Source organism: Odontomachus brunneus, unplaced genomic scaffold, assembly GCF_010583005.1.
Source record: "Odontomachus brunneus isolate Ranch 3 - 2012 unplaced genomic scaffold, Obru_v1 Obru_scaffold_009, whole genome shotgun sequence".
NCBI lineage: Eukaryota > Metazoa > Arthropoda > Insecta > Hymenoptera > Formicidae > Odontomachus > Odontomachus brunneus.
The window spans coordinates 3,300,139-3,314,386 of NW_022639459.1; the positions used below are offsets into that span (position 1 = coordinate 3,300,139).

General features: G+C 38.2%; 2 protein-coding genes across 4 annotated transcripts in view; both read left to right on the forward strand.

Annotated features, from left to right (window-relative positions):
• Positions 1-6,053, forward strand: part of LOC116840304 (5'-nucleotidase domain-containing protein 3) — an 8,495-nt gene extending 2,442 nt beyond the window's left edge. For 2 of the 3 annotated variants that reach the window (XM_032806860.1, XM_032806862.1), the window contains exons 2-9: positions 768-943; positions 1,445-1,672; positions 2,835-2,837; positions 2,926-3,066; positions 3,150-3,307; positions 3,851-4,037; positions 4,139-4,279; positions 4,607-6,053. In XM_032806860.1, coding sequence (XP_032662751.1) covers positions 768-943; positions 1,445-1,672; positions 2,835-2,837; positions 2,926-3,066; positions 3,150-3,307; positions 3,851-4,037; positions 4,139-4,279; positions 4,607-4,963 — 1,391 coding nt within the window. In that variant the 3' untranslated portion in view covers positions 4,964-6,053. The remainder of the gene's footprint in view (positions 1-767; positions 944-1,444; positions 1,673-2,834; positions 2,838-2,925; positions 3,067-3,149; positions 3,308-3,850; positions 4,038-4,138; positions 4,280-4,606) is intronic. The other variant, XM_032806861.1, reaches the window with a different exon arrangement.
• Positions 6,054-6,847: 794 nt separating this feature from the next.
• Positions 6,848-14,248, forward strand: part of LOC116840381 — a 12,077-nt gene continuing 4,676 nt past the window's right edge. The window contains exons 1-2 of the mRNA XM_032807001.1: positions 6,848-7,000; positions 7,622-7,807. Of these exons, the coding sequence (XP_032662892.1) occupies positions 6,848-7,000; positions 7,622-7,807 (339 nt within the window). The remainder of the gene's footprint in view (positions 7,001-7,621; positions 7,808-14,248) is intronic.

Here is a 14,248-nt window from a genome sequence, read left to right on the forward strand (position 1 = left end):
TCTCTCTCTCTCTCTCTCTCTCTCTCTCTCTCTCTCTCTCTCTCTTTTGCTCGTGGAACGACGAGAAAAGAAAGAGGCAAACATAAAGGCAGAAAAATCTAGGACATTGAAAATCAGTTCGTATCGCACATCTATGGAATGAAACGAGAGCGCCGCATAAATTGATTGCTAGTTGGGTTCAAAGAAATAATAATCGTGCCGTCGTGTCATTCCAGTCGAAGACTTTAAGTCACGCGGAATCAACACAAACAATCAATCACTTCAAACAACTTGGATTTTAAGATGTTTACACGGAGAGAATTTTTATATAGAAATTCTTTTTTGAATTTTACTATATTTTTAATAGAGTAGGCATAGATTGTTAACAACGTATATTTTACTAAAAACTAATAAATTTCACTAAGAACTTAGCACATTTTTTTAATTAGCATATGTTAGTTCCTAAAATAATATATTAAATGAAAGGATAATAAATTATTACAGAATGTCAATTTATTCCTAAGTTACAAAATACTGTAGTAACTTCTGTAATAAAATTCTCTCCGTGTAAAGTACAATCGAGATATCATTTCGTTACGTCGAATTGCAAACGCATTTTATTTTAAATCACAGACATTCGAGCCTCTCTTTCCCAAAGATTGAACATAAGAATTAAGCTTAAAATGTTTTAATCAAACGTTTTGAAAATTTTACGTTTGATTAAATTAATCAAACGTGAAAGGACAAAATAAGCGCGACTTTGCTAATTCATAATATTGCAATTTTAGCGAAGAAGCTTCCGCAAGATGTAAATCCGAAGGGTGTTTTTGCGTGCAACGAGCTCGACTTGAAAGAGGTCCAAGTCTATGGATTCGATTACGATTACACACTGGCATGCTACAAGCCGTCCATGGACCACTTACTTTACAGTCTGGGACGCGACATGCTTATTAAGAAATACAAGGTTTTTATTATTTTATTATTTTATTATTTTATTATTTTATTATTAGGTTTTTATTATTGCGATGCACTCGTTTACTCAAATATGACTTCACTGTCCCGAGCAGCACATATTAGTTAGCCAATGATGCACCACTATAGATTCTACATTGATTGTTATTTCAACATTGACCCTCGTGTTGCTCGGGATGAGCTCTTACTCGGCTGTAACTTTTACTGAATACGTTTGATGATAATCGATACGGCGAAATATTAGCGTCTACATTGGGGAAAGTCATTTTGTTGAGCTGCACAAACTGAAAGCAATCTCTATTCTATCGAAAAATGCGCGGGAAAGTTAAGAAAATTAAAAAGTATGATGAGAAAAAACGCCGCGCGAAACTTCGCGACTTGTCTTTATCTCAAAGGACAGCTGCTCGGCACTTCTGCCGAAATCAAAAGACAATTACAGCCGATTAGAATTTCATCTTCAACTTCCCTTAAACTTGTTTAATTGTCCCTCCAGTACCCGGAGGGAATTGGCAATCTGGAGTACAGGGAAAATTTCGCCGTCCGCGGCCTCCATTACGACATCGAAAAGGGTCTTCTCCTGAAGCTTGACAGCTTCTTGCAAATTCAATTTGGCACCGTTTATCGTGGTTTACATCAGATACCCGACGACGAGGTCCTACGGGTCTACAAAAATAGGATAATACCGATAGCCTACGTAGAGGCACCACATAAACACTCCCACGTAAGTTTATTATCGGAAAAACGCGAGCCTCGGTCGAGACGAAAAGTACGACACGTCAAGTAAAAATCGCGCTTCTCAAGCCCACAGAGACAACCCAAGTCGAAGTTTTAATCCTATTTTCGACCTCAATATTCCACTTAACATACCTACTTTAATACTCTGAAGTCTATCAACTTCTTTTCATTCTACTTAACTTGCTTAACTTTGCCAAGAGTATTTGTATTGTATTTCCAATATTGTACTTCAAATACTACTATAAATTGTGAACTCTTTTCACTGCTGTATTTTGAAAACAAGATGGTCAGTAATTCCGGAATTTTGCATAATGTGTGTCTATATATTAATCTTTAATATAATAATAATTTTTTTATCAAAATCTCATACATTTAGAAGATATTTAGAAAATTAAAAAAGGCACGCTAGAACACGTGTAAAAAGTATCAACTTTACTAACATTTCAGCTCTGGAATGATGATTCTTCTTCTAACTGCAGTTAGCAGTTAGAGCAATTCGATAATAATTCACTGCATATTGCATAGTGCAATGTAGTTTCACCAAATTTTCACGAAACTCGTTTCATGATAGAACTGCTTTAAAGGCGCTAGAAAATTTAAGTCGAAAGTAGGGCTGAAATTTCGACTCGGGAATGAGTCGAAATTTGTTTAAAGATACAAATTTCAGACACGAAATGTTGGAGAAACTCCGATAAGTATCTGTGACCTCAGTTATATGCTATACTCGGTTTCAATACGAGCAGAACAATTTTTTTCAATGAAATGATTATGAAAAAACTAAATTTCTCTGACAATTAATTAAAAGCAAATTCTCTTATTGGACCGTCGGCTGTGTTTCGGACAGCAAAATCGAGAAAAAGTGTTCAAACCATATTGAAACCAAGTGTATATCTTCTGTGTAATATACGAAACGCGATCTCTTCTTTGCGAGTTGGCAAAATTTAGCTCGTTTCAGTCGTCGGGAAGGCATTTTCTCCGGAATTTTCTCTTTCCCGCTGCTTCGTTGAAACGAAGCGTAGAGATCGCACAATTTACATCATCAATAAAGAAACAAAATTTTCGACATTAAACGCCCAACCTCCTCTCTCTTTCTCTGTTTGCATATGGCAACATGTGTGTTTTTGACGATGGGTCGTTTCGATGCGCAGAAGGTACGTACACTTATTGCCGTTCACGACGTGCGTAGAAATTTCTGAAAATATCTGATGATATTTTCTTTTCTTTCTTTTTCCATTCTAGGATGCTCTGCAACGCACGAAGATGGTTCAATTAGCCGATCTGTTTTCCGTGCCAGAAATGGGTCTGCTGTGTAATGTCACAGAGTACTTTCTGCGAAATCACATCGATTATCATCCCGAGATACTGTTTAGAGACGTCAAGGTAAACTGGATAATCTGAATTACAGCCGGTTGCGTATTCATACAGATCGATTTCACGAGAGATGAATTTTATATAATATCTAGAATTCCGTACAAAGCTGCCATCCTATAATGCATCAATTAGTAGTGGAGAATGTATCGGAATACCTGGAGCAAAATAAAGATCTGAGACGATTCTTCGATCGACTTAGACACGCAAAGAAGAATACGTTTCTGGTGACAAATAGTCCTTTCCACTTCGTGTAAGTTCTCCGTTGCAGCATTTTGCTGCTGTATGACAACTTATATTATTACTTCGCTTTTTACATGCTAATTCTATTACATTTTGTATACGCATCACACATATTTAGGACATCATGGAGAAAATGTTGTAATAAGAATTACGTAAAACTTTTTTATTTTATTTTATTTTATTTTATTTTACAGTATCTTCTGTAAAGCTGGATATCGACATTATATTATAAACAGCTGGACTATATCGACATTATATTATAAATTATTATAGAAAAAATAATTGGATCATTTATATTGAATATATGATATAGGAAATAATGAAGTAATTACAATGATTTACTAATAAAAGAAAGGTCAAACGTGCATAATATTTTTAAACAAATATACAGTAATTTCAGTCATCATGTTTGCCAAAATTTAAAAATTTTGTTGTAATTTTTACTACAATATTTTCTCTGTACACAATAAAATTATTATTGTTGTTGTTGTTCTTATTATTATTCTCGTTGACGATTTTATGTGTGACAATGACCGCAAACGTATTGACGTAGTGACAAGGGTATGCAATTTCTGGTGGGTGAAAACTGGAAGGACTACTTCGACGTGGTGATAGTTCAGGCGAGAAAACCGAGATTCTTCACCGAGGAGTCACGTCCATTGAGAATCTATGATGAAGTTAAGCAAACGCAATTGTGGGATCGTGTTACCAGACTCGACAAAGGCGTCATATATCTCGAAGTAAATCCCAGTCTTTCGTTACGTCAAACGTCGGAAAATTACGCGATTTCGCCTACCACTTTTCGAGATATCGCGTGCTTAATTATTGCGAATCACCCTAGGGAACTGTCAAACAACTGCAAGACATGACCGGATGGCGGGGACATCAGGTGTTGTATTTCGGCGATCATCCATACAGCGACTTAGCAGATGTGACTCTGGAACATGGTTGGCGAACGGGGGCGATAATCAAAGAATTAACGGTGATTCTCAAATATGAAATTTTTACTTTTGCTATCGAATGAACAGAAAATCACGATGACGTCAAAATGACAACGAAATGATCGAATTGTGATAAATGAGTTTTCTAATAATTTTTTTATCGTTTTTATACATCATTTGGACGTCATCGTGATTTTTTATTTTGCCTGGGAAATCATCAATTTGCTCTGAGAGAGAGAGAGAGAGAGAGAGAGAGAGAGAGAGAGAGAGAGAGAAAGAGAGAATATGTATGTAACGGCGCATGAAATTAGATTGAAATAGCAGACCGCGCGCGTAAGGTTGCATATTACGTTCCAATTTAATTACAGCACGAGATCGAAACTTTGAACGACCCAAAGTTCAAAGAGAACGCGAACTGGCTTCAGATGTTAACTGGTCTGATCGAGGAGCATCAGGATTACGAAGGGCCGGAAGTGCAAGATGTGCTGGACGAATGGATGGAGGAGCGGGACCAACTGAGAAACGAGATCAAGTCGGTCTTCAATAAGCAGTTCGGCTCGGTGTTCAGAACATATCACAATCCGACGTATTTCTCCCGGAGACTGTTCAGATTCGCCGACATCTACATGAGCTCGATCACGAATCTCTTGGAATACTCCACGAGCCACACTTTTTATCCCAGACGGGGTGTGATGCCGCACGAGTACACCAGCTACTTCATGTAAAACTCCCCGTTACTCCTTCAGATTAATGTCTGTTATCTGTTGTTTGCGTGAGTAGCGAGCGTTTTTAGAGCGGTATAGTCAAACTAGCTCATATTATGATGGCGAACTGATAACAACAGTATTTTCAATCGCAAACGAAGCCTGATGTATTTCTCGTCGTGACGCGGAACTGAGATGGCTTGGCTTTCTTGTCCTACGCTAAATGTCGTCTTATTATCAGCCGTGCACGCGTAATTACATGTATATTGCATGTAAATCTATAGCGATCAATATTAATGCGCTTTTATAGCCGCGTAGTTACAGTTGATTTGCATTGAAATATATGTAAATGCGATAAAACGGCCGGGGCGTATCACGAAAGCTCTTATATTATTATTATTATCATGACAATAGCCGTATTATGTAAAATGAAGTGATACACCATATTATAACGAGCAAAATGCATAGAATAGGAAAGCAAGTAAAAGTTCAACAGCTGTGTACAAAGTATTATTGGGCCATATGAGACTCGTTAAATATTTCAAAAAGAGATTCCAGTTACTGGAGAATTTATTTTTAGTAAATTATACAAGAAAGAGAGATATTTATGAACAAAGCGAAATACGAGTTTTGGGGAGAATACCGATCCGTATTGTGTTCATTTATTTTTGCGAAGAGATTTATATTCGTTATTAACGCACGGTGAATTCAAAATGTAGCTTCATGACGAATTTATGTGACTACTACATGTCTCTATATAAGCGCATGCAAACATTTTGACATTGATCCTTAGTCGAAATTTACATTATCTAATTGAAAAAGTCAAACAGTTATATCATTTCATTGCTATATCAACACTGTCTTTCTTTCTTGTTTAATTATTTACCGAATTGCCATATCTATATTATTGCCACCTTTACCTAAAAATTCAAATATGTACGAGTAAATTTTTAGTTATAGAAGATTAATAAATATGTGAAAATAAGAAGTTATGTACTGTGTAAAGTGATTTTATCTACAGCACGCTCTTAAAATTTAGTTCTTAGGGGCGCTAAGTGTTCAAAAATGTCAAATACTTCAATCAAATAAACACTGTTATGTATGTATGAGATTCCTATAACAGATATATTATATTTATTTAATGTATTTGTAGATGAAAAATGTATCATGTTAATTAAATATACCTTTATTTTCAATATAAAACCGATGGGATTCTATACAAAAACCTATCAAAGAGCGTCTTGAATCACATTTATTTACTTTTATACTCGAAATTTTTCGAAGAATGTTTTTATGCATAAATTAACATAAAACAATCTTCAACCGCGATGTTCGTACGGCTCAGTTGGCCTTTGTTTTGGATCTGCGTAGTTTCAAATTTTGACGCATTTAACACGGCGAAACTTTAGCGATATGTCTTGGAATTAGATTAAACCGAAGGCTTAAATGTGATAATATTTTCCACATACTTATTTAGTATTAATCAATGAGAAGAAACAACAAAAGAAGAAAGCCCGGAAATGTATAACGATAAGGTTTGTAGACACAGTTAGACCGCTGCTAATGATAATTTGTGTCCATCCCAGAACAGAAAAATTCAATGTATGTGATATTTTTGTGTTTCCTAAAATGCCTGAATCTGCTATTTGATTTCTCTTTTCTTCTCTTTGATTTTACTACTTTAAAGAATATTGACGAAATACTGCCGCACTAATTACTTTAGATTATCATCTAATTTCCCGATCACTGAAACTTCTCGTTTTTTTCTTTTTTGGAAAACAACGCGATGACGTAATTGCTACACAATTGCTACTTTAGTATATCCCCGATACGACAATAAGTGAATTGAGCGCATCTCAAGATGTGTATGCATTTCAAAAGGAAGTCGCGCTGCAAAGACTATCTATGATAGCTCTTCAGCAAGTTCGTAGAAATGTGATCTTCGTCAGCGATGCAACGGCGAGCGAGAATGCTATAGAGGAAACGCGAAAGCAGTCTGCCAGCATATTCTTACAAAACTTGGATAGGATTTCCAAGATGGGAATCTTGGATGATACAGTAAAATAATCCATTATCATGTAGCGAGATTAAATTAGAATAAAAAATATAACATGTATTAGAATTCAAGGTTGAGTAATAATCAGTTAATTAGTTAGAAGTTAAACTGAAAAGTTAACTTTTCATTTTAACTAATAACTTAGTTAACTTTATAAATTAATCAACTTTTAACTTAAACTTGTCATTTTAGAATGTATTAAGTTTAATTTAATATTTTTGTTTGTACAAAAGTTAAAAATAATTCATCAATATTAAAATTATTTTCTGTGTGGAAAACAAAACAATCGGTATCTTTTTATAAAAGACTGCCTTTTTATTATTTCACAAAAATTTAACCTACGATTAAAAAGTTAATTATGCAAGAACACGTATATATTACTTTATATAATTGACTTCTAACTTAAATATGTTAATTTAATTTTTATTAAACCCTTAAGTTAGTTTTTATTTATATAACTTTTAACTTAATTAAATTAATTTTATAAGCCATTGGCTTATATAGCCATTGACCTACATATAACTTAATTAAAAAATATTAAAAAATTTACCCAACCTTCTGATTAGAACGAAACAATAGTTATCTGCATATTATATCAATTGAGAGCAAATGCGCGTCTGCAGGTTGATATCGAGTTTAAGGATATGGAAGGACCAGACTCCACGTTCAATTCTTTTTTAAAAACATCGAAAGGCGAGGAATTTATAAAAACGAACCAACGTAGGAGTACAGTCGCTGATCGTAAATCCAGTATATTTATATCGAGCGTTCCAGCTACAGGCACAATTACGCATGACATAAAACGTAAGGTGATGAAAATATAAAATCATATTAAACAGAGTAAAGAAACGCATAAGAATACTTATAAGTAAACCTACCCAAAAAGTACACTCCGATTTATTTGGCACGAGAATGGTTCATGTCTCAGCTATGCCGATTTTGTTAAAATTATTTAACTATGTCCTGTATTCAATTTATTTCTTATGCATTTTTTGTTGCACTTGTTGATGATAAGAGTGAGAACATTAAAAAGCTATGAACTGCCCGTGAAACTCAAAGTGGGCCAAAATGAAAAAATATGACCTAAATATTTTTTATACTTCTACATTTGTGCCAAATTAGAAAGAAATCGGAGTGTAACTTTTGGGTAGGTTTACTTGTTAGTTGCCAAACATACTTTTATTTCATGAGACATTATTGGCTCTATTAATTATTTTTTTCTTAAATTAATGTCTAAATGCGTCTCAGACTACTTGACTGAAACTTCTTTAAAGTATAGTACGATTAATCGGCTCTTAACACATTGACTGCTACACTAATTTCCACTAATTATTTCAATGCTCAACTCAACTTTGAATTACTAAAAATATATGATAAGTAAATACAATTCACGCAGCGCATATACTCGTTATCCACACAGACAACACGAACTTCTAAAAGAAATATCTTAGAGACGTCTAAAAGACATTTAAATAAAATAAGATGTTTTTAAAACATCTTTTAGAAATGTGTGCTGCCTGGATGACTGGTTTCATTGGCTCTCTATCGTATTTAATTTGTTATAAATAGTTGATTTATATACATTTTATACGTAAATTAGTGAGCCGATCACTGGTGACAGTCTCTCAACGTGTTAATATAATCAATTATTCTCCGCGCGATTTGAATGAGAAATTTCTTTTTTAGTTGTACTATGGTCGAGTTTTTTAATTCATTGATGGATCCATCGCATGATGCGCAAATGCAATGTTTCGCTGTATTTACGCATCATGCAATGGATCCATCGATGAATTAAAAAACTCTCCTTATCTAGTCTACGCAATGTGAAGTTTTCGTGAGTGTGGAAATAATAATCCATCAATATGATAATTGTGTGGAGAACAATCACTTCGTGCCCTTTACATTTACATATCACACCACACGGTGCTCTCTCTCTCTCTCTCTCTCTCTCTCTCTCTCTCTCTCTCTCTCTCTCTCTCTCTCTCACGCGCGCGCGCGCACGCCCTGGCTCGCTCGCTATTTTATACGGTACGCTCCCCCGCTTTTTACACCCCGTGCGCGCGCCCGCCGCCGTCTAGCCCGTTTTCGTTTCTTCTCCGCGTCTCCGCGCGTTTCCTCTCCTCCCTTCTTCATCCCCATAAAGTCTCTCGAGGCGTCGCGACGAGGGCGTGAGCGTCGGCTGGTTACATTTCCTAGCGGACCATTATTTCTCTCTTACACCCACGCGCGCGCGACGCACACACACACAAAAGTACATACGTCCGCACACACACAGGCGCGTTTCATACGCGCGTACACGACGCACGGGTCGCAACGGTGCACGTATACGTGGGCACACCGCGTTTTCTCCCTTTTTGCCCCCACTACTACTACTACATTACCTTTTCCGAGCAGGGAGTTAGGAGTGTCTCGCTGCATATTAATGAAAAAATTTGTGACTTCCTCCGTCATCCAGCAGCAGTAGCAACCGCGGCAGCGGCGGCGGCGGCAGCAGCAGCCGCTGCATCTGCGAAAAAAGGAAAAGCTGGAAAAAGAAACGAGAGATTTCTCACCGTCGGCTCCCTCTATCTCTCCTCTCGACCACGTCTATCTCCCTGGACGCGTTTTCTCCACACCGCCTCCTCCTCCTCCTTCTCCTCCTTCTTGTACGCGACGAGCAACGTCGTTATAACGACACCGTAAATAAGATATTTCTTGAAATGAGGCTGACGTTTTCTCGTTTCGAAGAGAGCTCTATCTGAAAATGACTGGAGCTTGTTGCGGGGGAAGATGCGGGTCTAATAGATAGTTTGGATCGGTTATGCGTCGGTTGGGCCAATTGTTGTTAGAACATTGTTAAATAATTCGTGACACTTCTGTGAGAACCGATTATCGAGAGACAAGTCGCGGGAGATCTCCTTGTCGGGATGAGTTTTAACTTATAGCATGGAGAGACCTTCGCGTATTAACACCGCTGCGGCGGTCATCAGCTCTGCGATGGTACCGCGTAAGCTACGTATAAGGTATAATTAATCGCATCTGCGAAATTGGTTGTGCGGCCAGAAATGTAACAATGAAAAAATATTTTTTCTTTGGGTACCGATAACATTACTAAAATCTAAATTCTTTTATTTCAATGGAATAAACAATTGTTTTGATAGAAATGTTTATGTGTGTAAAAAAAATGTATATTTCCTTATTTAAAAAATATTTTATACTAACACAATATGTTATTAGTGTGCCAAGAACCAATGAAAATATTTTTTATTTCTTAAATATTTTTCTCTCACAGCCTGGAATGGAATTTATTCATATCTTGGGCTTTCATAACTCCTTAGAACTTTTACAGCAAATTCATTTTAGAATGCTAAAATGAAACGTGCAAAAAAGAAAGTAATTAGGTAAATCAACAGCTCAATTAGTGCGACAAAATTATTTAACATTGTACTAAATGATAATCACGTACAGATGATAACAAGATTTATTATATCATCCAAACGTTTATCGCGCTAATCAACTTACGCTGGCTTTCATTGACCTTTTACATTTACTGATTGAACGTCATTAGAGCTATAATACATTTATTTTATTAGAGTTGGGGAGATAGAGAGGGGAGGAGTAGCGGAATAGCGACTGTCGATCGAATAAGTTAATTAAAGCCACGTACATCAACAGCAACGACGCGCTCCAGCATTAACGCGATACAGCTAAATAAGGTTCGGGTTCAGCGGATAAGAGGAACGGTCGGATCAGGTGGGCACACACGCGGGTTTCACATGTTATCTATCGGAACGACTTCGACGTCGCGTTCGTGCGGAACACGATCAGGTGCCGCGCGCGTAAGTGCATTTCTAAGACAGCATAATGGAGTCGTGTTTAGGAGTCGAAGCCCGTTTTACAGCGTTCAAGGCGCGCGGCGGGTCCCGGCCGCCCTCAACGCGGAGGAAGCATTTAATGTCGCGCGCAGCCGGCAATAAATGTTAGCGCTGAATTTAACCGCGCGCGTGCACGGCTCCAGACGAAAGTCCGGGATTTCGAAATTTCGAGCCGACCGTGTGTCTCGAGTGGCGCGAGCCGAGGGATCGATTTCGGGTGTAAGAAGTTCGACGCGCCTCTCCCGGCTCGCCGTAATCGTCGTTATTGTCGAATCGATACTTCCGACGACGTACCAAGTGCTGCACCGAGTGCTCTCGTATATTGGATCTTAAGATCAGTCTGGTATCGGGCCGATTATCGGATGTCGGATTCCCGATATTAGTAGCTGGCATCGGCGCAGCATTGGTCCCTATATTACTCGGACAATAACCCAACGGATGATGCTGTATGATTCCCAATGTTCAGCAACTATCAAACTTAAAGGACTGCGTCGATAAAACATTTTGTGTTGATAAACGCTACATTGTCGAATTTACATGCATTCTTGTGTAGTTTTTGTGTATTCTTGTAATGGTTTGTTCACAATACTTAATTGTGAAGCTAATTAAAGGGTTCTCTCTTAGAATCATAGAGTGGGAGCAAAAAGCTCGTCTGTATGCTGGTCGCAAGAAAAATCAGATTTTTCTGCACTAACAAGGGAATACCGCGAACCCGAACTCTTTGATTTTGATACACTTTTGTGAGTATGTAGAGTAAATCAATACCTGAATAACAGTATATTCCATTTGTGCCCAATCGCTATTTAAAAATATGATATACTCTCTCAAATTAAAAAGGATGATTCCACTTTTTCGTGTATTACTTTGAAATTAAAGGAGATAGAAAAATATGTTTCGAATAAAAGTTTAATGGTAAGTTAAGTGCTGTAAATTGATATAAGCATAAATAAAAAAATCTTTTTATTGTAAAACAAATTTTTATAAGTATTTTTTATTTATGTTTATGTCAATTTACAGCACTTAGCTTACCACTAAACTTTTATTCGGAGAATTTTGTCTATCACCTTTAAGAGTAATACACGAAAAAGTGGATCGTCCTTTTTACTTTGAGAGTGTAAATCATACCTTTAAATAGCGATTGGGCACAAATGAAATATACTGTTATTCATGTACTGATTTACTCTACATACTCACAAAAGTATCTCAAAATCAAAGAGTTCGGGTGTTCACGGTGTTCCCTTGTAAGAGAAAAAATATCTAAGAAATAGTAGATATTTATTCGATGGATAGTAACAATAGTAATAATATATTGACTTAAATTCTTTCATTTAAACGGAATAAACAATTGCTTTCATGAAAAACTGAAGTTTTCTTAAAATTTCCAATGTATTCCTTAATATCTTAAGGAAAATATATATATTTTCTTATTTAAGAAATATATTAATATAAGTAAATATGTTATTTGTTTCCACCCAAATAAATATTCACTATTTTCTTGTTATTTTTCTCTCAGAATGCAGAATGTCTAAGAGAGGTACTAATAATTGGTTGTTCAATGTTGCATGGAGTATGGCACTTCTTCCTCATTTTCGAATATTTAAACTCGTAATATATCGCAAAGAAGACTTCAGCCGATGACGTGAACGGTGAACATTGGACGAGCCGGATGAGCCGAGATTTAGGCACGTTCCGACAGAATCGTCCGACACTTCTATCGTGGACCACCGAGAAGAGATCACCGACGGAACTCTCTTCTCGGGGCCGTTGATTCGAAACGAAACAACTTATGCGCACGTCTGACTCAGGTTCCTCGTTATTTCGAATCGTGTCATAAAATCTCAATCTTAACAACGCACGCGAGGGCACACCCCACCCTGTAGGCCGGAATTGAAAGATTCCTGGGAACGCGCCGGTCGGGCCCGAAGAAGAAAAGAGAGATCGAAGGTAGGAGAGGATAGAGAAACCGCAAATATCTCCTTTCGACCGCGGACGCTTTGCTAATGAACCCTCTCATCGCCCTCATCGCGCTGATTAACGACTCCTCGAACGAGCCGACCAGCCTTCGCGCGCGCTGATCAATATCACGCTTTCTTTTTTTTCTCTGCCCCCTAGAAGATTATTTCTGCGTGAGCGGGCGCCGTGACTCAAACGCGCATCCCGCGACTCAATTTTCTAATTACTTCTACGAATTAGCCGGTGTGGTCTCCACGTCGTCGAGTCGCTCGATCGAGCTCGGCGCATCGGTTTGGTCGGTAGAATTTTCGATATCGCGCGAAATGTAAAGTTGCGTCACTCGCCGCTCATTCCGCGAGCAAGTGTCTCTTCCCCGTGTGTGCGGTGAAATATTCTTAACCTTTAAATTTAATTTCGTAAACAGGCGCACAGTTTCTCCCTTATCTCGCCGGTGTATCTCGCCCGCGAGTCCTCAATTATACTCGTTATCTCGTCATCAGCGACGTATATCGCTAAGACATAATTTGCAAAACACAAGTGCCCTCTCCCCGGGAAGGACGCTGTACGATTAATCGAACGCGCGGCCGCGCGGCGAGCCTCGATTCGTCATCCGAATTCCAAGGATACATTCCCCGACAAAGCTCCGGACACTTTTATGGAGGGGCTCTGTCATTACGCGGAAGAGCAGTAGTACACGGGCAACAAAAAAAATAAGCGGGGGGGTGGGAGGAAGGAGGAAGGACAAAAGAGGCAAAAACACGGAGGGAAATAATCGTAATCGCCGCTTGTCCGTAGGAAGGAGCATAATGAGCGAGCCGCTAATAAAATAATTATAATATTGGGAGCCCGGTAATAGATTCCCGGAACGCATTAACCGGTATCTTTCTCCCCTTTCTCTTTCCCACTGTGTATGTGTGTGCGTGTGTGTGCGTGTGTTTCTCTCTCCCTCGAGATAAATCGCGCTCGCAGAGCGTATACCAAACGGGAGAGACGCCTGTGCGCTTATGCACGCGTGCAAGACACGTGCAAAATCGTGGCACGTCGCGATCGAGAGTCCCGACCGTACGTACGTACTTACACACTCGTAGACTCTCGCGCGCACGCACGCACATGTACACGTAGCTGCGCCACGTGTGTCGGCGGCCGCAGGAACGCGTCGACGTCTAATATTCTCGGTATGTGGAAATTACCGAGCCGTATAAACTGCCGATCGGACAGGTGGCCGACAAATCGAGTCGAGGAAAATATACGAGGTGCCTCTGTCTCCCCATGCCGCGCCCCTCCTTGTACCCTTCCCCTTCTTGTCTTTTGTACACCTGGAGAAGATCCCTCGTATCTATACAGTTTCGCCACGAGCGCGCGATGCGTTTTTTCCTCCGTTGATTAAACAGATATATACATATAATGTATATATGTATATGTGTGTATATATATATATATATA